General features: G+C 34.1%; 3 protein-coding genes across 6 annotated transcripts in view; 2 read left to right on the top strand and 1 right to left on the bottom strand.

Moving 5' to 3' along the window:
• Positions 1-499: 499 nt before the first annotated feature.
• Positions 500-17,105, bottom strand: cnr2 (cannabinoid receptor 2). Of its 2 annotated transcripts, XM_087286315.1 has the most exons (5): positions 16,975-17,105; positions 16,750-16,858; positions 14,624-14,726; positions 9,969-12,262; positions 500-3,091 (listed from the first exon to the last, which is right to left on the bottom strand). In XM_087286315.1, the coding sequence occupies exons 3-4, from the start codon at positions 14,703-14,705 to the stop codon at positions 11,193-11,195; spliced, it is 1,152 nt and encodes a 383-aa protein (XP_087142441.1). In that variant the 5' UTR covers positions 14,706-14,726; positions 16,750-16,858; positions 16,975-17,105; the 3' UTR covers positions 500-3,091; positions 9,969-11,192.
• Positions 3,971-26,449, top strand: part of dop1a (DOP1 leucine zipper like protein A) — a 63,610-nt gene continuing 41,131 nt past the window's right edge. For all 3 annotated transcript variants that reach the window (XM_087287250.1, XM_087287256.1, XM_087287247.1), the window contains exon 1: positions 3,971-4,026. The gene's annotated coding sequence lies outside the window, so the exon portion shown is untranslated. The remainder of the gene's footprint in view (positions 4,027-26,449) is intronic.
• pnrc2 (proline-rich nuclear receptor coactivator 2) lies at positions 20,974-24,798 on the top strand. The gene is given in 3 exon segments (NM_001130192.1): positions 20,974-21,160; positions 21,668-21,885; positions 22,060-24,798. A coding segment is annotated over 1 exon segment (447 nt). The 5' UTR covers positions 20,974-21,160; positions 21,668-21,885; positions 22,060-22,080; the 3' UTR covers positions 22,528-24,798.

Below are 26,449 nucleotides of genomic sequence, written 5' to 3'. Positions count from 1 at the left end.
TTAAATTATATGCTTTTTATGAATTACTGAATTATATGCCCCATGAATTCAATTAAGTATTTGCCCTTCAAGGCTTAATATCAAATTTAAAGACTTTAAAAGAATACAGACAATGAACAAATGAGTTTAATAAACACTCAAAACTGTTTCACTGACTATATATACACACATACAACTATTTCACATATAATATATACATTTTTTTAACAACAGAGCAGTCTGGTGGAATGACAAAGAAAGCTGATCCTGATTGGTCCTTGTGCATGCATTCGAAATGCCGATTGGCTCACAGAAAGAACCTTATAGAGCAAAGCTAGAGTTCGACTTTGTAGATAAAACCTTTTTTATTTTTGTAAAAAAATAAAAATAAAAAAAGTAGTCTTCAAATGTAAACAACTTTAAATAAGTTTTCATTTATTAAGAAAGTGTGAATACCATAATTTTGACAAAAATTGCAGATAGAACCTTACAATTCTAAGGATTTCATGAAAGTGAGTGCTGGTATGCAGAAATTGTTTTATTGATGCATCATAAAATCCATTAAATAAATCCAGGAAATAACAGAAAAGCGACAACCTGGACAATATAATTTCATACCTAAATGTCAATTAAAGCAACAAGGTTCCATTGTGCGATACAAAAGCATAAATAAATTGATCAAAAACTATACAAACATATACAAATTTTACAACCATTTGACATTAATTAACATACATTTTACTCAATGAATTAGTTTAACTATGCCACAGTTACAGTATTTTATTATAACTCACAAATGTATACAAGTGATGCAGAAGATATTGTGTTCTAAAATAAGCAAAATTCAGGATTAAAGCATTTTGAATTCTTAGCAGACTCTTATCAAAGTCCATTCAAGATGTATTCTACAGTCTTTTCTCTTTGCCAAGTATCATTAAAACATATACTCAAGCCTTAGTGTATCATAACAGTTACCATAGATAAGTTTTAAGACTAAGAACTGTGATGAAGCCACAGATTGTGCTGTGGTGCTACAAATCATGAAGCATATATTTAAAAAGGGAAGCAAAGTTTTAGTTTCTAGTCATCAATAATGCTGAAGGGTGTTTTGTTTCACAGTGTAATCTATATATACATGGCTTCTTTTATGCTTGGATGAAATTGAAGCAGATGAGTCAGCTGTTCTGAGTCTGTTTAGTAAGTATAAAGGTGTTTAGGGAAATAACGGAAGCAGACCAGAATAGCAATATTACTAAGCACCGACTTATTGCATATTAAAAAACAATAAATATATGTTGTCAGATTAAGGCTGCACAATATATCTTTTCAGCAATGTGATCATTCACAATAGTCACATTGCACGTATTTGCAACGTTGTGTCTTGGATTATAATTTATCACTTCGCAAGTGTTTTTTAAAGGGGCTCTGACTGTGAGGATTTTAAAAGTATAAAAACATTTAAAAAATTAATAATGATTAATTTTATTGAATTGTTTACACAACATAGAATATGCAATTGTATTTTACATTTGATTATTCAATTACTGTTTGCTTAATACAGTAAAATGCTGTTTATTTAATTTGTATCTTTTTCTTTATTGAGTTTATCTATGTTTGTAGATTTGTTTATAATATTTTATGATATTTTTGTCGTAAATTATAATTCTTTCCAAAATAGTTATTCAAGTCATTTGGTGAAATTGTCTTCATAATCGGAATATATATCACAGAATTAAAAAAATTTGAAAAATTGATTTTTTCAATATCGTGCAGCCCTATTTCAGATAGATTCTATTTGTTTACAAAATGTTCAAATTGATGACTCGTTGAAGCTAAAATCTTGTATACACTACATAAGTTTAAGTTCTTATTAGTAATCTGCTCTGTTCATTTCATATTCTAATTTTAATATACTGTACTTATTACAATACAATGTGCAATGTGGAGGCACAATGTATCATCAAAAACTAGACAATTTTTTTTTCAGCTTCTCATCTGTAAAACTGAATTTAAGAATCTCAAATTATTTGTATAAGAAATATGAACAAAATTAGGGATGCACCATATGGACATTTTTGGTGAAGCCAATATACATGCCAATATAGTTCCATCTCAGTTTTTATAAGTTTGACTACATAAACCAAAATGCAAACAATACCACTGGTAACTGATATTATTTCAAAACCCTATTGACTTTGTTCTTCAGTGTGGAAGTGCGTTCAATTTCGTGATTGTTTTAGAACTTCCGATTTAGTGTTGCCTGCATGGGAGAAATGACTATAGACACTTTGGTCCTATAGGAATATTAAATGGGAGAAAATGGTCAAACCTACAAACAAGTGTGTTCATGACTATTTATAACAGAAGAAAAATGTAATAAGGACATATCAGTTTGCAGCATCAATCAGCATAATTAGCTAGCAGCTAAAAATCAAAGGAAGTGAATGAGACCGAAAGTGTCAAGCCCAAATAAATTCCGATGGCAGCGCCCTCTCATATGTGAAGATGGCAGATTCCAACAACATCTAGCTTTCCTTTCTCAGAATCATTTACAAGTTGACATGGTGGGTTTTTTTCCACAGTGACAAATATGACCAAGATCTTATTTTTCTTTTCATAAATCTTTTAAGGTGTATTTACATGACACATAATGGTAAAGGCACCAGTCATATCTTAATGGCCAGCAGTATACATCTTAAGTAGATAAACTGCCATCCATCCGACACAGATAATCCATCATTCATTTGCTTCAAAATACTGGGCCAGTAACAATTACATTAAGCATAATAATTTTTAGGTAAATACTGATATGGCAACCGATATATTGTGCATCTTATGAAGATCAACTGACAGAAATAATCTATCATTTATCACATTTAATATAACAGGCCTATAACATTAAAATTAATAATTTATTGGTCATTATGACACCTGTATATTGTACATACCCATTGAACCAGAAGAGAACTGGTCGCCCTGACTGAGGCTGGTTTCTCCTGAGGTTTGTTCTTCACTTTTGTCAACTGGTGGAATTTTGGTTCCTTGCAACTGCCACCTCTGGCTTCACTGGTTGGGAGTGGATTTGCTATTCAGTGGATCGGCCTTCAGCACACTGTAAAAAATCCAACTTGACAAATGTTGAAATTGCTTGATTTTTTTTGTTGGTTCAGCAAAAATCTGTTAAAAAGTCTGTACAACTACATTTAACACATTCAATCAACTTAAACAAAGATTTTATTCATTAAGTTAAAAAGATGAGTTTTGTGAGCAACACTTTGCTAGTTCATTCAAAAAAGCATCTGCCAACTTGTTTTTTTGTGTTAAGTCAATCTCTGACTTTTTTAATGCAATGAATATACAAGTAGCATAACCTTTTGTTGATTGAAAAGGTTTCAAACATGTTAAATATTCTAAAAAAATGATCAATGGCAGTATAGAACCTTTTCCCAGAGATGGGTTGGGGCTGGAAGGGCATCCGCTGCGTAAAAACCTGCTGGATAAGTTGGCGGTTCATTCCGCTGTGGCGACCCCAGATTAATAAAGGGACTAAGCCAACAAGAAAATGAATGAATGAGTATAGAACCTTTCATGGTTTGTATTAAAAAGTAAATGCTGAGTGAGAATGCTATTATTATTATTATTATTATTAATACAATAATAAATATCGTTATTCTTCACATTGTTATTAAAAACAACAAAAAACACTACAATACTTATAGTAACTTTATTTGAAACTTTTCATTTGCAATTTAACTTTATTTGGTGCACATTTGCAGAAATAAGCTTGCACGCACATTATCATCTCGTGTTTATTCATTACCCTTTAAAAAAAGAAAGGCATACTTTGATATTCCAATATTTAAAAATAAACCACGCACTCAAAAATATGTTTCTCAAAGGATGATATAGCATCATTCTGTCTTGAGCTAAACCACGCCCTCGTTACGATGGTTGCGCTTACGTAACGTCAACGTCTCAGGCGGGAGAAATTGAAAGCATTGTACTTCGGTGGGGAAAGAGGCAAGCCGTGGAAGAGCAATCTTAATAGTAAGTGTGCAAAGATTGTAGTTCTTTGTTTAAGACACTTCATCTAAATTTGTCCTCCTAAATGTTCATCATATACGCGCAAAAATGTGTACAGATGCGGCGCTTAGTGATTATTCACATAATCTCTCTTTGTTATGTGATAAGAGTGAATGAATATTTGTGTTGCCGTAAATCATATCCATGCCCCGGGTAGCAGGAAGTAATCGGCCCGAGCTCGGCTGCCCTTCGGCGCCTCCGGCTCCGACTCGGCATCAACGAGTGTTATACGGGCGGAGTGTGGCCCGCAGCTCGCTCGCGCACATGCGTTTGTGATGCAGCTGTAAACACTGGCCAGATTCCTGTTAACCCTATCTGGCCCGAGTCTGTCTCGGCTCGTATAAGGACTCGGCTTGTGTAACTGATGACAACCGATTAAATTCTTATTTTATCTAGTAATTTGTTAGCTCCACGTTTAATGATAATTTGAGAAAATATATATGGTACAACAGCAACAAAATAATAAAAACATTTAGTGTGGATGGTCGCAATGTTTAGATGCAAACAAAACAATATTATTTATAAATGGATTATATATATCATCTAGGGAAAACAGTGTAAAATGCGCTTATTTTCGAGATAGCACGCTTCCATGCAGACTGTTTTTTTAAGCAGAAGTTTGGTTTCATAAGAAACACATGCGTGAGTCAACTCTTGGTCCAAACTCCAATCCAGACGGTGGCGGTAATGTTCCAAAAGCTGGTTGCCAACCGCTATGATGATCACAAGAAGAAAAATAAGTTTGGCGTTTCAAAACAGTGGATTCCGGTCAGAAAGGTAAGGTTTTTGCTGCTTGCATACTGTATACTTTGCGAATTTAATGCTTAAAACATTTTCACAGTGTTAGGTTATTTTTAAGTTATTGTTTAACTTGTTTATGCAGTGCATCAGTGATCGTTTACTGTTCTCTTTAAATTATCATTCTATTATTAAGAGAAATATATTAGTATGTGCTTTAATTTATATGTGTTAGCCTATGTGAATCAATTATATCTTATGTTCAAGTTGTAGTTTGCGCATGTAAAACTAAATTTCTTAAAGCAGATTTTGATGGGTTTTATTTTTTGGTTATTGACAGTTATACTTTCTGATTTAAATGAATGGGTATAAATGAATATTTTTTTGGTTAAGTCTTACTGTTCTTGTTTAACAAAGGTTAGTGAGGTCATTTTGTAGCACATCACAGAGACCAATAGCACATTCTTATGAACATGTGAATAGGCATGTTATAGTTGGGTGATTAAAGTCCATGCTGTAAACTGCTGATACATTTTCAACATAGATTGAGCTTTTCAGACTTTACATTACTAATTGCTTCACAAACAGCTGAAATGATTTATTGTTATTGGCTATCATCATCATCAAACATTTTCCACAATGGTAGGTTAATCTTCATGGGTACAGAATAATGCATGTGCTTGGCCATCTTACAAATCTATGTCTAAGATTCATAAGGCTGTCTCTCTGCATGAATCTCTGAATAAATCCTGTGTGCTGATTATTTACACCATAGGTATTATAGCCATTAATTAACTTTGATAGTATTTCAGGATTTTAACTTTTTGAGGGGAGGTTAACAACAATGTGATGTTTTATTATAGACACACATGAGGAAGCTCGACTCAGCTTGGCTTGCTGACAGATGAGGACGGTGATTGCCCGTCATACACCTAAAGAAAGAACAGGTTTGTTTGCAATTATTTTAAACACATACTGTCAACATTATGTCATTGATCTATTACACTGCCATTGTCATTGATCTAGTGTCCTGCACTATACTAAAATAATGTTTTGTTTTGTAAATGTATCTGATCAAGGGGCATTAAAGACACAACTATAGTGAACGTGATGAAGAAAAATTATTTGGAACAAAGAGGCTGGAGAAAAAACTGATATGAAGATTTCAGAAATTGATGCAGCACCGCAAGTACCATCACCACCAATGACTATGGCAGGATCCTTAAGAACACCATCAAGATGCACAGATGCTGTACATTCCAGTACACCTATGAACATTTACAGTCCTTGTTCAAGTGCAGTCGGAGATCAAGACAACTTATTGCAACTCGTCATGTCTTTGTAAGAATTCAAGACATCACTAAATTTGTAATGGCTTAATGCAGCTAGAAAGTAAAGATCAACTAGAGAATATCAGCAGTGTCTAACCCACTGTTGTATTTACACAAGTTGCATGAGAATAAGCAACAGGTTGATTTATACTAATTTGTTATTTTTCTTTTTTAGCACGACTGAAAAAAAGTTTTAAAATCATGTGACGTCATAAAGCAGCAACTGTGCCTGATTCTCACAAATCAGCAAAACCAAAACAGACGTGATGAAATTCCAGATGTAAACACATTTGACCTTTCTTTGTCCAAATTGATTTGGAAAAACTTGAAAATCAACTAAACAAGCAGCCCGAACAAATGAAGAAACTGGTAAGTTTCTTGCTTATTTCTAAGTGTTTTATGTTTATTTATTTATTTATATGTTTTTTTGCTTCGTAGGTAGCCTACTTTGGAATCATTGGTGTTTTTCACTAAGCAGTTTGGTGTGTCCCGGGAAAGCTTTTGGCTCACTTTTTGGCTGAACAAATTAACTGGAGCAGGGCAAACCAAAATGTGGCCTTTCATGCACTCTCCCTTACGACTGTCTAGTCAGTAAGTTGGTTTTAAATATACATTTCAGTACAATTAGGGGCTGTTCCATCTGTGTATTTCTTTGAATCATTAATCAAACGAACAAAACATCTATATATAGTCCCATTTAGGTTGTACTTATATGAGAGCAAGCATCTTTCTTTTTTCATTTGTACTTTTTCACTACTAATTGTTTGTTTATCTTTTAATCACAGATGTAGTGAGGAGAAATGTCCATACCACATCACTGATAAAGAAGTGGAAAAATGCATTACAAGGTGGCTACAACGTGCTCCTGACAGGGCTGGAGGAAGGAGGGAAGAAGAGAAAGCTAATGTGTCAAATGTCTACATCAATAATTTATTTTTTAAACAACATTTTAAGTGTATTAAGATGTTCCCTGATACTTGGGTAATTTGTTTCTTTTATTTGCAATTTTTATATACATATATATATATATATATATATATATATATATATATATATATATATATATATATATATATATATATATATATATATAAAATGACAATATGCTAAATTCTGAAAAAGCATCTTAATACATTTTTAATTAACATAATATAATAAAAATATTAATAAAAAATTGCACAAGACATATAAAGATATACAAGTCAAATTTTATATATATATATATATATATATATATATATATATATATATATAATCATCTCACTCATTTAAATGTATTATTATGTTTTATTTATTAAAAATGTTTCTTAAGAATTCTGCAGTTCTTTTTACAATTTTGACTTGTATATTTTACATATTGTCATGGGTATTTGTAAGATGTTTCTTACATATGCTAAATATGCTAAATTCTGAAAAAGCATCTTAATACATTTTTAATTAACATAATATAATAAAAATATTAATAACAAATTGCACAAGACATATAAAGATATACAAGTCAAATTATTTATATATATATATATATATATATATATATATATATATATATATAAATATATATATATATATATATATATATATATAATCATCTCACTCATTTAAATGTATTATTATGTTTTATTTATTACATTTATTAAAAATGTTTCTTAAGAATTCTGCAGTTCTTTTTACATTTTTGACTTGTATATTTTACATATTGTCATGGGTATTTGTAAGATGTTTCTTGCTATATCTTAAATTGGTTTCTATATTCAGGTTTATATAAAATTAAGCTGTTTTAAGATGTGTTTTGTACAATTTATAATTCAAGTCTATTGGGAAAACAGGGTTGTTTTAAAAACTTCTGTGTATGTGTGCAATTTCAGATTTTGTCTTTAAATCTTCCTGTGTCTTTATTGTATAGTTTTATTATTACTTGTGCACTACAAAATATTTTATTCAAGTTTAGTATTATTTGTTTATTGCAATCAATAAATGTTTATTATTATTTATTTTGTCCTTTGTTTGATAATTTTTGTTATTGGATATGTATGCTGTTTGCATTTTATTCAAAGGTTGAACGCAGTGCCTACACTTTGCCTTTACATTATAGCCTGCGTTTGCTGGTATATAAATGCAAATGGTTGTAATACCATGTATCAAGTACCAATATAATACCAAAAGGTTTTATATCAAGGTATATTGAGTTGCGCCAGCTCCGGGCTGCAGCGCACATTACTCACGGGCCGATTCTGGCTCGGATGCGGCAGCGAATCTAGCTGGAACTGGCCCAAGTGTATTTTACTATCTAGGGTGGCTCTTAAAGTGACAGCGCGTATATTCCAACTGCTTATTATTATATTAAGCAAACAAAATCAAATCAAAACCAAAATAATAGTAATAAATCGTTCATTTTGAACTGAAGGTGTATACAGTGGAACACTTATTACTAAAGTAAGATCCTTTACTGGCAGTTTTAATATCATATTTATCCATGACCAGCCAAGGTACTAGCACAAAACATGTAATTATGCAAGTATAGATTTTGAAATGAATTACAACAAATACTAAGATTTATATCTCAAGGCAACTAGTAATTCAGATTGATTGCTCTAATTGCCCTGCTGAAAAAAAACAAAAAAAAAAACAGCATATGCTGGGAAGGTATATGTTTTGATGCTGGTATGCTGGTCTTGCTTGTTTTAATGCTGGTTTTGCTGGTCTTAATGTTGGTTTTGCTGGACTCAATGCTGGTCCTAATGCTGGTTTCAATGTTGGTCTTGCTGGTCTCAATGCTGGTCAGGAGCAGCACTTAGACCAGCAAAACCAGCACTGAAACCAGCAAGACCAGCATTGAGACAAGCAAAACCAGCATTGAGACCAGCATCAAAACATACCTTACCAGCTTACGCTGTTTTTTCAGCAGGGTGTTGTGAATAATTTATGGGATATTCTAAGGTTATTAAAATTGATAGTGTTAGGTAGTCTCAGAGATGTGCTGTAATTGTTATATATTTAATATAATTGTTTCCTTTTCATGTGATTAATTTGACTTAGTGTTTGTGGTTTTTTTTTTTTTTTTTTTTTTACAGATAAACTACCTCGTTTTTGTACTTTAGTGAAGAACCGCAAGAAAATGAATGTTTTGGTAAAATGTATGTCTTTTTTTGCCATGTGTGTTTACTCCAATAACATTTTATTTATTAGTACTAATTTCCAATTGTATTTTTTTGGTTCATTTAACTTCTGTAGTTTCAGACCATTCAGACAAGAAATGTTCAGTCAGCAGAACTTAAAAAAACAGAGCCATGTGTGTTTGCTCGGATAACATCTAATTTCTTAGTACTAATTTCCTTTTGTATTTTCTTGTTCTCTCAACTTCTGTCATTTTTGGCCATCCAGACAAGAAATGTTCAGTTAACACAACTTTTGCTCTGGTAACATATAATTTCTTAGTACTAATTTCCTTTTGTATTTTCTTGTTCACTCAACTTCTGTCATTTCAGGCCATCCAGACAAGAAATGTTCAGTTAACACAACTTTTGCTCTGGTAACATATAATTTCTTAGTACTAATTTCCTTTTGTTTTTTCTTGTTCACTCAACTTCTGTCATTTCAGTCCTGCAGACAAGAAATGTTCAGTTTGCACAACTTAAAAATATTTGTTGTGCTGCAGGTGCAGGTTTCCAGAAAACTACTAATGTTAAGTTGACTCAACTAGACATTTTTTGTTTCACTGACAAATTATTTTCAGTCAGTGTAGCTGATGTTTTCAAAAGTTGAGTAAACAAGAAAAAACAGAAGGAAATTAGTACTAAGATTTTTTTTGTTGAACTGGCTTAAAATTTTTTACAGTGCAGTGTTATTTGCATTACAAAGCATCCGAATGAAACTGAACTGAACTTCAACAATGACACATATACCAAACTGAACTGAATCAGTTTTAATTTACTAGACCTACATCATGCGTTCTAAACTACTCTCCTTCCTGCATGACTTGCCTGAATATTTCATAGTTTGTAATATTTTATGGGCTTTTATTTGTTCTTCATCTACGTTAAGCTGCTTTGACACATTCTACATTGTAAAAAGCACTATAGAAAGAAAGAGGAATTCATTATAATAATTTATCGGTTAATATATTTGATATGGTAACCGATATATTGTGCATTTTAAGTAGATTGACCGCCAAAAATAATCCAAAATTTATCAGCTGTTATATATAGGGCCAATAACAATAACATTAAAACTAATAAAGTACCAGTCAATGCTAATATAACAACCGATATATTGTACATATCAGTCAATATTAATATGGCTATCAATATATTCTGCATCTTATCTTTGATAAGTAGATCAAATGCCAAAAAAAAATGTTTCTCAGTTTTTATATATTCGGCCAATAACAATAAAGCTAATAATATATCAGTCAATACTGATAAGACCACCAATATATTGTACAAATTGGCCGATACTGACATGGCAAACAATATATTTTACATATCAGATGATACTGATATGGCAAGCAATATATTGTGCATCTTAAATAGATCAACAGGCAAAGAAATCCATCATTTATCAGCTTTACTATATCGGGCCAATAACATTAAAGCTAATAATTTATCAGTTATTACTTATATTTGATTTGATATGCCAACTGACATATTGTAAATATCAGCCGATACTATAGGGCAAACAATATATTGTGAATCTTATCTTTGATAAGTAGATCAACTGGCAAAAAAGATCTATTATTTTTTAGCTTTTATATATTGGGCTAATAACAATAACATCAAAGCTAATAATATATCAGTCAATACTGATATGACCCTCAATATATTTTACATATCGGCTGATGGCAAGCAATATATTGTGCATCCTAAATACATCAATCGACAAAAAAATCAATTCATCAGCTTTACTATATCAGGCCAAAAACAATAACATTAAAACTAATAATGTATCTGTCATTACTGATAAGACAACCGATATATTGTACATATCGGCCGATATCGTTGTGGCCAACAATATATTGTGCTTCCATAAACAAAATGACAAGTAAATATGACTTTTAGACATTATTCATATGCTGTTTTGCTGCCTGTCTGCACTCCTAGAAACAATTTCTGGGTTACTACCACTCACTGCCGGATTTTTGCTCTTTTTGCCAGAACTGCTATCAGTTATTTGGCCATGAGTATGACCCAAAGCATGTTCTCTGCATGCCTTGCAACATTCTATCAATGCCAGCATTTCTCCCCTCAGCTCTCGGCAGCGCAGGGCATAGAGAAGAGGGTTTACACAAGAGTTCACCAGACACAGTGTGCTACAGAAAGCGAACATTCGCTGTTGTTTGTTTGTCAGGGTCACTCTGACGTCTACTAGCATAAAGGACAGGACGGGCAGCCAACAGATCGCCAGGATTAGAAGGATCAAACTAAAAGTGTGTGCGAGCTGAATGTCCATTCGCATTCGAGCCTGTCCTTTCACGCTCTGCCTCCCTAACTTTGGTCCACCCATATTTGCTTCATGGCGATTTGCTTTCCACAGGATAAGAGCATAAGCCACTATGATAAGAAAAAGCATCACAAGCTGCAGACCCGTCCAGCTGGCCAAATAGTGACGATCCACGTACGGGAAGAGACGTGAGCATGGACGATCCAACCAGGTTTTGCACCTCCACCCCATCAAAGGGAGGAATGAGAGAATAATCGTCACACACCATAATAATAATATGGCCAGTTTGGCTCTAGTGCGTGTCAGTAGCAGCTTGTAATTGGAAGCCTGGTAGATGCAAAGATATCGGTCCAGCGCTGTCAGCAAAAGGCTTCCCACAGAGCCCGTAAACGCCATTGTGACTCCACCAAGCTTGAAGAGATAGAGGTTAGCATCGTCTCTCTGACTGAGAAGATGGAAATCTAGAAAACTGATGGTGAAGAAACAGCTGGCAAACATGTCGGCCAGTGCCAGGCTGCTGATAAACAGGTATGATGGGCGCCTGCGCAGTGCTGTGGAGCTTGCAATGGTCAGCAGGACCAAAATGTTCGCCAGGAAAGTCACTGGGCCGGCTAGAAAGCAAATTGAGCTGATAGCTTTCTGCTCTTGTGTGGTCAAAACCATGTAGCACTGTAGGCTATTGCATAAGCTTTTATCTGTAACAAATTGGGTGGGGGGGTTACTTCCTGTTTTAATGCAATTCATTTAAAGGTTTATATAAAATGTACATTTTTAATATAGAAAAAATAAATTAATTGAAAAATAGATAAAAGAATTTCAACTGAATGTTGAACCATTCATTCATTCATTTTCCTTCAGCTTAGTCTCTTTATTCATCAGGAGTTGCCACACCGGAATGAACCACCAACTAATCCAGCATATGTTTTACGCATTGGATGCCCTTCCAGCTGCAACCCAGTAGTGGGAAACATCCATAACATTCATTCACACATATACCACTGCCAATTTAGCTTATTAAATTCACCTATACCAACATCCATATACATACAAGCGCCGGAGGTTAATAAATTTTCCGGAAACCCATGCAAACACTGGGAGAACAAACTCGAACCAGCGACCTTCTTGAGGTGACAGCGCTAACCACTGAGCCGTGGCACCCCTGTGTTAAACCATTAACTTAAAATTTTTGGATTCCATTTACTACACTTTTATACTGGGGTAACAGTACACAAAATGAATGGTTTGGTACACATGTAATTTTTTTAAAAGTTACAGTTTGGTTTAATTTCAGTACAGTTAGGGAGAAGTAATACAAAACCTTAAATTGTCGTTTTTTTTATTGTTATTGTAAAAAAATCAAGTTTCTAAGAATTTTTAATAAAATAGAATTTTAGAATTGAATTTCTTCAATATATATATATATCGGCACTAAGCACGCCTCCCACCAGTGCCGATATACAGCCATATCGCACTGCTACTCGTGTGATATTGCGTTTAAACAACAGTTTGACGGCATAATTGTGTATATAAAAACAAAATTAAACATAGAGAGTCTCAAAAACCCTTTTGTATGAGGAACTACTTTTTTCGAATTCAAATCATAAGCTGACAGTTAAACAGTTGAGCATGCATCTTTTAAACTTTAGATCGGTAGTGTCTGCTTCTTGATGGCTGTTTGTGGGCGGAGTAATACACAAAGAGTAAAGAGGCTGTAGGAGTTCTGATATTCCAGAATATCGCACGGCTATCAGCCAATCAGATTTGAGAACCAGACAGAACTGGTGTATAAAAAAAATATATATATATATATATATATATATATATATATATATATATATATATATATATATATATATATAGGAACAGCTGATATTGACATATAATATAAATATATTTCAGTCATTATTGAACTCTAATTTGAAATATGTTTGAATATGTGAACCAATAGGGCGACATGGTGGCTCAGTGGTTAGCAATGTTGCCTCACAGCAAGAAAGTCTTGAGTCCCAGCTGGGCCAGTTGGCATTTCTGTGTGGAGTTTGCATGTTCTCCCTGTGTTTATGTAGGTTTCCTCCATGTGCTCTGGTTTCCCCCACATTCCAAACACATGGGCTATAAGTGAATTAAATAAACTAAATTGATCGTAGTGTATGTGTGCTAACATGACAGTGTGTGGGTGTTTCCCAGTACTGGGTTACAAGAAGGGCATTCGCTGTGTAAAACATTTGCTGGATAAGTTGCCAGTGCATTCGGCTGTGGTGACCCCTGATATATAAAGGGACTAAGCCGAAGGAAAATGAATGAATGTAAACTATTACAGTCCTAATTTATATATACTACTTTTAAACTGGCCCCAAACTTATGACATATATAGTGCGTGAGTGTGTTACATTTCATTTGTTAAAAATTTTACCATTAACTAACAATACTTCTAGCATTTATCAATCTCAGTTCTAGTAAAATTTAATATACATATGTAGTATTAAAAATAGTACTAAATATAAATGCTCAAAATGGGCGAGACGGTGACTCAATGGTTAGCACTGTCACCTCACAGCAAGAAGGTCAATGGTTTGAACCCTGGCTGGGTCAGTTGGCATTTCTGTGTGGAGTTTGAATGTTTTCCCCATGTTGATGTGGGTTTCCTCCGGGTGCTCCGGTTTGTAGCGTGTCCAAAAACATGCGCTATAGGTGATTTGAATAAACTAAATTGGCTGTAGTGTATGTGTGTGCGAATGTGAGAGTGTATGGGTGTTTCCCAGTACTGGGTTGCAGCTAGAAGGACATCCACTGAGTAAAAACTTTAAAAACTGAATAAATTGGCAGTTCATTCCACTGTGGCGATCCCTGATGTATAAAGAGACTAAGCCCAAGGAAAATGAATAATGAATAAATGCTGAAAAAAACGTATTGCTTGATGTTAATTTGGGTTAATAAATAGCAACAAATTGCACCTTATTGTAAAGTTTTACTAAACTTACAAGCAAAATTATAACACAACCTGAAAAGACATAGCATGATATAAAAAAACAAACAGGCCATGAAACAAACAGTACCTGTGGTTGAAATGTTCTGTGTACTCAAATTTGAGTAAAGCACAGTCGTAGCTTCTTGATCTTGTTCCAGTTTGTTCTCCATTTTCCCCTGGGCAAAACTGATCTGTTACAAGTAAATGATAAAACTTAAGAAAGTTGAATTTGGAATCACAAACCACACAGTCACAAAACTCATTTAAAGTCAAACATGTCTCCAAGCAACATTTTATTAGGCTAATACATTCTATAAATAAAAAGACATTATTCAGGCTGCATGGCTTAGATTTGGAAGAGAGATGATATTATCCTTAATGTGAAGTGTTAAGACTGTTTCGTGGGTTTATTCTGGTCATTTTGTTACTATAATCTTTTTGTCACTGTGAACGACAGTTCTTCAACGGATTAGAGAGGTGATTATTGCCCCCTGCTGGACAAAAGACCACACCCGATTATTTCTACACAAGGACAAAGAAAATCAAGTGTTTTTTGATTCAGTATTTTTCTTAATAATATCCACAGAAGGGGAAAAAAAGTATGCTTAAAAGTCCAAGAAACAGACATTTCATCAAACTTTAAAACAACATTTCCTCTAAAAATGAAGATCTATGGTTTGGTTTACCTTCACATAAGTTTTATTACATGTATAGTAGCTATATTCTATGCGTTGGTGTATATTATTTTCATATATTTGTTCAGCGTACTCCTGTCATTCACTCTTCAGTGTAACATGGCTAGTTTTTTTCTTAATGAATTCATTTTTATCATTCCCAGCAATTCTGTATTTTATTGCATGCATTTTCTCTTTATGTTCACTGATGTGGATTGTTTGTCTATGTTATAGTTTCAAAACTATATAAACAGTTAAACAGTCTGCTTGCTATGGAGATTGTTTTATATTGTTTACCTTATTTGTTCTTTCCTTAAGTGGGGTAAAGTTGGTTTTACATTCGCACATACGTTCAATGAGAACCTGTGACATGCTCACTAAAGTGTTTAATTTGAACATTCAGTCTGAAATCACATGTAAGTATGACTTCAAACATGATTTGCTAACATGATTTGCAAATATAAAACCAATTTTTCCTCAATCTTTTCTTATCAGATGCACTTATTTAATTCTTTTTATACTCATATATTCATAATAAAATACATTTGCTTCATTGTCATTCATTCATTCATTTTCTTTCTGGCTAAGTCCCTTTATTAATCTGGGGTCGCCACAGCGGCCAACTTATCCAGTAGATGTTTTACACAGTGGATGAGCTTCCAGCTGCAACCGATCAATGGGAAACACCCATACACATACATTACGGACAATTTAGCTTACGCAATTCATCTATACCACATGTCTTTAAAAACCGAAGCACCGGGTGGAAATGCCAGCCGAGGCTCGAACCAGCGACTTTCTTGCAGTGAGGCAAGAGCACTACCCACTGCACCACCGCGTTGGCATGCTTTACTGTATGTTCTTAAAATATATTTTATTTACAGAACCACAAATCATGTCATTTGATCTTTAATTTCTAAAATGTAAAAAAAAACAGTTAAACAAATACATACAATTTCCTTTACACAACAAGATATGTGTTTCAGAAAATATTCTATTAGACAAAAAATACCTCAGGCTGAAATGTCATACAAATATTACAAATAGAAAAAAACCTTTGGAAACTAAAAATAACAAGAGAAAATGGATTCCTCGCATGGTTACTCCAAAAATCGGTTTCTCAGTAATTAACATATTTTTGGGTATTTTACAGGCCATTTACACCTTTGGCGGCTCAATCTGGAGTTTGAAATGCATGCCTTTTGTTTTACCTTTATCTACTTCAGGTTTCTATTGTGCTACAGAGCTTTAACTGAACTAAACCAAGACAAAAGACTATCTAAATACCTCATAAAATATAGTTTTGATACTCTCTGCTAGTGTAAACACCAAAACAACACCATACAAACTTTGACAAAATATGTGAATCTAACTTTACATCATACTGTATATATTAGTATCGTCTCTCTAAATAATGCTTTCATACTGTCACAAATTAAAACAAAAAGAAACCTATTGTTCCTTGTTTAAATTTACAAAGTTGCTTCGTTTCACCCAGGATTTTGGCATAAACAAATGTCTAATGAATTGGAGTTCTTACCTTTGTGTTTTGCTGTTGATGCAGGTTAATATTTCAGAGCCGTTGTCTTTCACAAGTCTTCTTTTTCTGTCTCTGATTTCAACAATAGAGAACACATCACACCCCCCACCTCAGAAAGATAGAACCAAAATTTCACTATAACATCCCCAGCTGTTATAATATGAGCTACGACGCTTTCATCTTGGATGTGCAGAAGTGAAATTCACAAGATTAAAATGACATTACTGAGCAAAGCAAAAGTAACCGATGGAAAACACCAAACCCGTTATTTTTTGAGGAACTTTAGTCTCTCATCAAGAAAAATCATCGTGTAATGAATGCTGAAACATTTCTTCTCACCACATCTTCCTCATACTGCCCTATTACACAAATGTACTTATATCACGTGGCAGCTGCTGGATGGAAATATCAGTTACATCTCATGCACATTGTCCCAATTTATAGACATTTCCATCCCTGTGATTGCTTATTCTGAAAGGCTATGGTGGAGGAGAAGTGAATTTGTGAGGTACTATAAAAACAAGTTTAGTAAGGAAGTTCTTGAATATTTATAATTTTAAACTTCTTTTAATAAAAACATAGCCTATTTAGCATTTATTATACAGTTAGTAAAAATGGCAAATGACATATTTAACTAAACATTAAAAATGTAAATAGACAGACAATAGATTGAAAATTACCTGCATTGAACGTTCTGAGAAGATTATATTATGGTGGTTACCAAAAGATAACCTACATAACGTTCCAAGCACATTTTATTTGCTTCCCAATATAAATAATAAATGGGAACCATATGGGAACGTTATGTGTTTGCAGGCATAATGTCTTTGTTTTCAAATTTGACAAATTATCTTTTCACAATAGGCATGTATTAAGTGTAGAGTTATTTTTAATCAACAGGTGGCGCTTGTGAATCTTTATGTAATCAGGCATGTGTGGTATCTATCCTACTGAAAACATATTTTGAATGCAAAAGTATTCAATGTTCTATATTTGTCTTTTTGAAGACTAATTTTATCCATCTGTCTATATCCAAATCTAAATGCCAATTAAAAATGTTTATGTACATATAAATGCAATGATTTCTACAGTGACTTTTAGCCTTTACATGGGCCAGCACACAATTCTGACAGTATAACCTTGGATAAAAAATATCACAGTATCACGTTATTGTGGTTACTGTTTTAAAATATATTATTTTTAAATGTCTGGGTAATAAAAAAACCCTTTAAAAACAATATATTTTTTTATTTTTTAACAGGTTAGAAATATTTGGAGCAGTAAGCAAGTCAGGGCAAATAATGAATAATAACTGATTGATGAACAGCATGCAGAACAACTCACTGCCTGTTGTATAATGCAGTTATCCCTATTTGAATTCAAATTATTGAAGCAATACTGCCAGGTAAAAATAGATTTTTGTCATATATTTGAATCAAGTGATATAGTTAAGCAATTTCTCACAATGGGACCAATAGCCTATAACAGAATGGCTGCTGTTTTGTTGAATAGCGCGAGTGAATGTGCAGTTTTTAATAAGATAATCTTATGTTATACTTCAGACACAATATTGCCTGTTTGCTCAGTTATACAAACGAAAACATTACCTTTAAAAGCCACATAAACTTTTGTGCGTGCACTGTCGCTGCTGCTGAACGATTCAATAATTCGCTTTACACTGCCACCTACTGTCAGCTTTGTTTTCTCATTTAGAGAATTATTATTTTATCAAATAAAAATTGGTAACTTTTTATAGTAATGGTCCATTAGTTAAGTGAATTTTTTTAAATAATTTAATAAGTATTAACAATAATGAACAGAATTTATTAATCGTAATTTGGTTAACATAAACAATTAACAACTTTATTTTATGTAACGTAAACAAAGTGAATAAATATATTGATCATTTGTTTGTTCATATTGGTAAATAAATTACAATAGACAATTGATTAAAACTATTACCCAAAATTTATCTTATTTTCCTATTTTAAAAATAAAGTAAAAACTAAATTATTATTTAATAACGAAAATAAAATTATAGATCTCCCAAAAAATACTAATTATTTTGACCTTTGTTTCATTTGAAACCTATATTATTTGTTTCTTTTGGAGAATTTGAAAATGTTGGTAACCAAACTGCAATAAATGGTCTGTGACTAAATATATCTGAATACCAATTTGAATTAAAAAAAAATCCTTAATGAAAAAAATAATTAAAAGCATGGTCGTTGCAGCCTAAAAGTTGCAATGCTTTGTGCAATACAGTTTAAAGTTACTTTTGTAAATGTCTGCATTATGAATACATGACTTGAAAAGTGTTTGTGGTAATATAGTCAAATTCAGTGCAATAACTTTTATTAACTAATCAATGAAGTGTGTAATTATTAAAAACATCTGAATTGATAACCAGCACAAATATATAATTTGTACAATTTATAATTTGTACCATGAAGTGTTTAGTTTTGTTTCTTGTCCCTTAACATTGACAAATTTGGTCATTTGACCTCCTCTCAAATCGTGACCGACAAGAGCCTCCCTACCGACCTACTTTCCAAACATAGGATACAAACTTTGGCCAAGCCCCCTGCTAACTAAACCAAGGCTGTGTTCAGTGGGTGTGCCCTTCCATGACCAAACATGGATTTTCATTAAACTGGCAAACAAGTGCTGTATTATGCAACAGGTCTCCTTGAGCAGGAGTGTTTAATCTACAGCTGAGTGACTTTTAAATGGTAAATAAATATTAAATAGCCTATTAATAATAATTAAAACACACACACACACACACACACTTTGATAAAAGTTGTTTTTCTTTGGTAACTTTGGCTTATTTTTATGGGCACTCTATTGCAAAATGTTGTTACTGACCCAGTTTAATGCTTCAAGCCATTTAACCTATTCCACTGAGCTGGTCAAAATGTTTAGATGTTTGTTTTTTTTCCACTGGCTGAGGGCGTTTAGCTATTACACACTGTAAAAAATTGAATAAGCCTGGATTGATTTCCAATAACATTCAGTTCATTTGGGACATTCTTAACAGCAAAGTTCTAGAAGCAAAACATCAAGTTGATCATTTTTAATTAGGCCTAAACTGAATGTTTATGTAACTTCTCACTGCTGTTAGACTTAAAACATTCTCAGACTTATAGTGCCATAAAGCATGACAGTTTGGTTCAGAAACACCAAATGGCCCATTTGCCTCCTATAATCCATTCATTGATTTAAGACACTACACCCCAAAACACCTTCGTCTGTAGCTTTTCAAACACTTTCCCTCCTATTATTATTGTTAGCAGATACCACTTCACAGTTTTTATCTATACCTGTTGTCACATGCAAGCAGGATGCGTCATGTTTCGTCTCAGTTTAAAAAACTAATTATTTCCTGTATCACATTCATTATCATGGCTCCTATGTATCTACTATTTTTGTTAGGTTATTAGTATATACTGCATTTCACATTTTGACGTATTATTAACCATTACACAAAATAATCAAGGATTAAATAAAAAAGTGTTTTGTACTTTAATAGTTTTATATGAGCATCAACATATTGTATGAATAATCATTTATTACATTGAATTACTTTATATCTGATTGAATACTATTTGTTTAACCCCAGGTTTACATCAGAACATGTTCAAACATACGGTTAAACTCATAAATATGGTTGGTATAGCAAAAAAAATGTGATTCCTATGGTTTTGCTCAAACAACCATGTTGTTCTTCTTTGTTTAATAAGTAGGCCTATGTGAAGTCCTTTTAGATATCTATAAAAAGCCTGTAAATATTCTTTCATAGTTCACCAGATGTTTACATAAGCACTCACTTCAGTATTAAGAGCTATCTGAAGTATTATGTACAAAGTATCTGTGTCCCTTATGATATCTGAAGCCTGTGAGTATTCTGTCTTTGTTCAGCTGAAGTTTACATAAAGCACACACTTCTACGAGTGTTGTGCTTTTACTCGAAGATGTGCCAAGGACACCGATCACCAGGTTTAAATGTGTGCATTTTTGAGATTACACCAACCGGAAGAAACCATGTGATAATTTTTATGCCTTCGAGTTATTACAGTAACCAAAATTCCCCATAAACACGCATAACGATCGGTGACGCAGGAACGATGGCAACAGGCGTGTTCTTCGCTCCTATTGGCCGCGCGTCCACAGTGCTGCTTCCTGATTGGCCGCAGCACAACACGTCTGAACTACTTATGCTTTGTTGAGGGTCCATTTTGTTGTTAGACGGAGACGAACTGGAGAAGGAGAACATCATCATTCCGCTGTAGCCTCGGTTTTTTACTGAGCTTCACATATCGGGAAATATTTTCTCCATTTACAGCTACAGCTGACAGACGAGACCAAGGGAATACGAAGGGCTTGTTCCATCAAATTCCTGAGGAAGTCGGTAAGTTGTTTTTCCACAGTCAAAGGTATAGGGAGTCGTCGACTGTGTTGACGCCATGTTGCGTTGAAGAGCCTTTGTTTTGATACGCGGCCAGAAAAGATGACCTAATACTCTTGTTTTTATCATTTAAAATCGAGCTTTTATTATAAAACATTGCAATAATAATGTGTACATTCGAGTTTACTAAAAACCTTGGCTTTTTTGTCGAAAATAATCGCTAGTATGAAGACGTCGATCGCGAAGGAGGAAGATTGAATGCTGTTTATGTAATAACAAATCGATGATTTGTAATATATTTGCCATTTAAATTAGCCGTTTGTTTTTTAGACTAGTAAATAACAATTATAAACAAGAAGGTTTACTAGTCCATGTTTTGTTGCAATATATGTTTACATTTACACAAAGAAATGGTTTGACTGGGATTTGATATTAGTTTAAATACGTTTTTAGTCATAAACTAATGTATATTTAGTAGATTGAGATGCTTATAAATGTTTGTTTTGTTAGATCTACGGCTTCTAGAGCACCGTGCGCCGAGGTGAATTCATGTTCAACTCGGTTCCACGACAAAACAACGCTCACTGGCACATGAAAACCTCAGATCTTGCTGGACATACATGTGCAGCGAGAAGTAGATCAACTACTTCGAGGACCTGGAGCCCAATTGGCGAGGAAAAATTAAAAAGTGAAAAGAACCACGCACTCAACTTTTTTACAACAGAGAGGTAAGAAGAGGAAGCGAGTGGGGGATGGGCGGGGACGGGCTCGTTTTGCACGTAGCCCTTTGTTTATGTCAGCCTGCATCACTGGGGCACTTATTTATTTTAAACCTGTTTTGAAGATACTATAAATGCATGTTTTATTTAATATAACAAATCTACACCTTTGTCTTCTGCTAGGTGACATCCAGTCAAAATATAATGGGAGGTGGTGAGAGATACAACATTCCAGATCGCCCAGCACCCAAGAAGAGCCAGCCGGTTAGCAGGGGCAAACAGAGAAGTAGAGACCAGAATGGAGTGATGCATTCTGCCGCCTCAGGAGCCTTAGGGGTGCCCCATCACCTTCGCAGAGGTGAGAAGGGCACCAGCTATTCTTGGTCTCCTGAGGCGCGGCAGGCCGTGTCTGTAGACAAGAAGAATGGCTCTGTTCGTTTTGCCACACCGTACGATCAGAATTGGGAGTCCCATCTGAACAAACTTTTATCAGCTCAGTGTGGTCAGAACTATGCCGGAGCCAAGTTTAGTGAGCCCCCATCCCCAAGTGTGCTGCCCAAGCCCCCAAGCCACTGGGTGTCTCTTCCCATGGGCGATCATCGTGAGTTGATGACCTTTCAGTTAAAGAGCCTCCTGAAGGTTCAGGCCTAACAAGGTCTCTCACTGCTGCTCTCTTAAGCCAATACATGATAAAGGCTTCACTTTGGCCTTTTGCCTTCTCCTTGAACGCCCCAGCTGCGTAATATATTTTACAGCTATTTTTAGATCTGCATCTTAATAAGATGGTGATGATCATTTGGTAGACAGATGTTCCTCCTAATGTCCGTCATCTAACATATTTTTTTAAACAAAGAAACTAGTTATTACGCTGTTGTGGTCTTAAGAAGCGGTCAAGAAGTCTTTGGGGAGCTGTATGCCATGACAAATGATGAACTGGATGTCCTCTTTAACTCATTGCTCTGTTATGCTCCTGTTTTGTTTTGTTCTTTTTTTGATGGCTGTTTGTGACAGTCAGATTTTTTTTCTTCTTCCGCTAGACCTAGAAATAGATGTCAAGACAAACTCGCGCATTGTTTTTACTTTCCAATATATCTCGCATTTTGTTTTTCTTGCTTGCTGAGGTTTGATGCTCACTTTTGGCTTGAGTTTTAATCAAGCTGGGAGTGCCAGAAACTTCTTGGTGCTAAGCACAGCAGCATCTGTAGCGTAATAGTGCGTACTGCATTTCCGGGTATCTCTTTTTGTTTTGCTTTTTGGGAAGTAAAAGCCACTCGACTTTGTTCTGCAGGGAGACCTAAGCGAACAGAACATGAAGGGGTACAAGCTTAAGTGAAAAGGTCATATGACTAACCTCAAGCTTAATGAGGTGGCACAATGGACCTCGTGCTTTCAACACCTGTACTTTTTTAATGGCGCTGTGCGCATTGCACTATAGGTGTTGAATTCACTATGGTTCTCAAGCTCTATTGCAGCGTTAAACTTTTACTTTTTGCATCCCTTGTGTTATAGCTTAGAAAACTAAGTGTGATTTTTAATGTTTACCAAAGCGACGTAATCAGCTATTTTTTGTTGAAAGCCCCCACCTTGCTTGACCAGATCTGGTTACAAGTGCCATAAATCATTGCGTAAGGCATTAGCGTATATCAAGGTTTTGGGTGACGAATCATTTTTTTAAAAATTTCGCTGTACTTTTGGAATGATCACAGAGCAATTATGCGGAGGAGGGTTATGACGTGAGACCGTAGGATGCAAGTTTTCTCTAATCTCGTCTCATAGCCTTGTTTGCTCTGTGATGCATTTTAAATTCCTAAGCATTAAGTTATGAAATGTGTGTATTATGGCACGGGGGAACTGAGAAATCGGGCGCAGGTCCAGTGTGGACATGTTTACAATGTTTGTTTTTTAAAGAAGGCAGACTGCCGGCATTTTACACACATACACTGCCCTTTCTCACTTGTTGTTATTCTTGCACTGATGTTCATTTGTGTTCAAATGTTTCAGACAATGTTGCTCTTTCGACTGTGGATATGTGATGAAGCACCCCTTCCCACTTAGTTATGAGTGTGGTGGAAAACTACCTCTCTTGCAGAACGTGATGTTAATAGCTATCTTAAAGACGACAAAACAAAGCTGATGTGTGTAATGGAGCCATGTAAATAATGAAATGTATAAAATGTTGTAGCATATTGTACATTTGTGCAGGAACATTTGAAACCTGCGGATAAAGTATTTTTTAGTAATAACACTGAATGTAAAGTCACGCTATGGACGTGGCTTGTTTTCAAATGCTGAAGAAAAAATATTTTGTTAAGAAAAAAAAAGAAAATGTTGCCTATAGTGCGTCAGAACCCCTGCACTGTGCGGTTTGTTGCCAGTGATCTTGCACATGATTTTTATTTTGTATAATGCACCGTGTAGGGCAGAACGAGCTTTAAGTGCAAGTCAAAAAAAAAATGAAAAAAAGATTTGAAAATTGAAAGGGACTTTTATACATTTTTTTTAAGTTGTCTATGCAAATAGAAAAATTATTTTTATTTATTTTTTGTTCTGTTATAACAGTTCTTATTTTGCCCTTTATACAGAGTCCATAAAGCAGTGTTGCATTTGCATTGATTCATTGGTCTTTCCTCCGCAGGCCAATGTTTAAAGCAAATGAATGCTGCGTGTTACCTCTGGTAATAACAGATTACATTTTTAGCCTTTTTTTTAAAGTGAAACAAAATAATATATGTGTATTTTTAACGAAATGTATAAAAGTCCTTTTCCTAAATTTGTCCTAAACAATTGGCTTTGAATTTATCCCAACCATGAAAATGTCACTTGAAAAGAAAACTAAGAGCCCTGAAACAATTGGTACGTACTAAAAGATTGTGTTATTTGGTTATCTAAAAAGAAATAAAATTCCTTCCCTTCCCCCCACTATTGTCTTGGTGTGTGCTCATTTTGTTTTATTATTATTTAAAGTTAAAGATTTATAAACAGTTAGTCATCTTTGGTGTACTTGAATGTAACTTTAATGCACTAACCTGCAGTAAACTATGAAACTAACTAAACCCTTTTAATGAAGACAATGCAGTATTGGTGAATTACAAATATTTGCAATTGCCAATTCATGTTTACATGTACTACAACTGACATTGTATGTTGGACTTCAGCACAGAGTTTTGAAACCATTTACTTTGTGGGCCATGGAAACTGATTAAACAGTTGGCCAAAACACTTGTCTGCTCACGTACACAGAAGCACTAAGTTCTATGACAGGTTAATCACTATGATGCATCAATCGAATGATTTAAAGACCACTGACATTTTTTAACTGGTTAATAGTTTTTTTTTAAAACATTTTATACGGCTTATTTGGCTACTTTTAAACTGCATAAAGCTAATGCAGTGAATCCATGATAATTTGTGAGACGGGTCAAAAGCATTTTAGCTATGATTATCACATGCATTAAAAGAATAGCTCACCTAAAGTCTCTAGTTAATGATATTTGCCAAACTTCAGGCGTGATCTGTGTGGTTTCAGAGAATTAAAATAATTAGATTTGTTTGATACAAAGTCATAAACGTTGAACTCAGGCTTGTGTCATGTATAAACCAGTGTTGGTTCTGGCAGTGAGTTTGATTGTAAGTGTAACTTATTTGCGTATCACAGTTTACACTGTAGTATAATATATGGATTATTTTATTTAATCTGGGATCAACATGACATCCATTTGGACCATAAATGTGTGGAAGTTGAACGATACGTAATAATATTCTCTTATAATAAAAATCTCTATAGAGCGAGTTGAATTCACCCTTTACTTTTTAACACATGATAATCCGTCTAGAAAGCTTCAGATGCGAACATATTTCAATCAGATTCGCTTAACAGAGCTATGGAAAAAGAAGTGCGCAACATGGGAGCAATGGTTTCGGTTTTGATTTTCACAGCACCACCAGCTGGCAACAACATTACTGATTCATGTGAATGAGACAAGGGCGGAAATAAGAACCAGCCACGAAATATGCATAATTCAAATCACTTATTTCTGCAAAGTAGTTGAAAATGTACTCTACCAACTTGATTATTGCCATGAACATTTCCTGCTTGTAATCAAACTATTTCATAACGGAGTCATTTCAATCATAATGTAAAACAGCTATTCTAACATTATCAACATGTGGCTCTTTTTAGATTCTGGGGAGCTATAGAAATGTAAAATGTACAATTGGAAATACGTTGGGACCATAGTTTTTGTTTACATCCCTCAAAATTGCCTGTACATTTTTTAAAATAAACTAGTAACGTTAACCCTCAGTTATCTGGGATCTTTAAAACGCATTACGTAATTTTTAATATTGGTTAACTTATATTGTAGGTTTAAAGGTGAAACTTCTATGTTAATAAGACTTTACTGGTAGATTTACAAACCGACAGTTGACAAAACTGAAAGCAGCCTGTTGTTCCGGCGGCCATCGATTTGTTACAGTTAAGTCTAGATAGGAAACAGCTGCAGATACGCACATCAATGTAGCATCATTTTTGTGACTCTGTATAACAATAATTAATATTTTTTAGTACTGTGAC

The sequence above is a fragment of the Danio rerio genome, chromosome 16, assembly GCF_052040795.2.
Source record: "Danio rerio strain M-AB ecotype USA chromosome 16, GRCz13ab, whole genome shotgun sequence".
NCBI classification, from domain to species: Eukaryota; Metazoa; Chordata; class Actinopteri; order Cypriniformes; family Danionidae; genus Danio; species Danio rerio.
Note: the sequence above shows the minus strand (reverse complement) of the source record. Positions and strands in the feature narration are given on the sequence as shown.

Coding starts and splice junctions, on each gene's coding strand:
- cnr2 (XM_087286315.1), bottom strand. CDS start 14,705: ATGGAGAACAAACTGGAACAAGATCAAGAAGCTACGACTGTGCTTTAC. Junction 12,263..14,623: donor ACAGAACATTTCAACCACAG/GTACTGTTTGTT, acceptor AATTTGTTACAG/ATAAAAGCTTATGCAATAGC.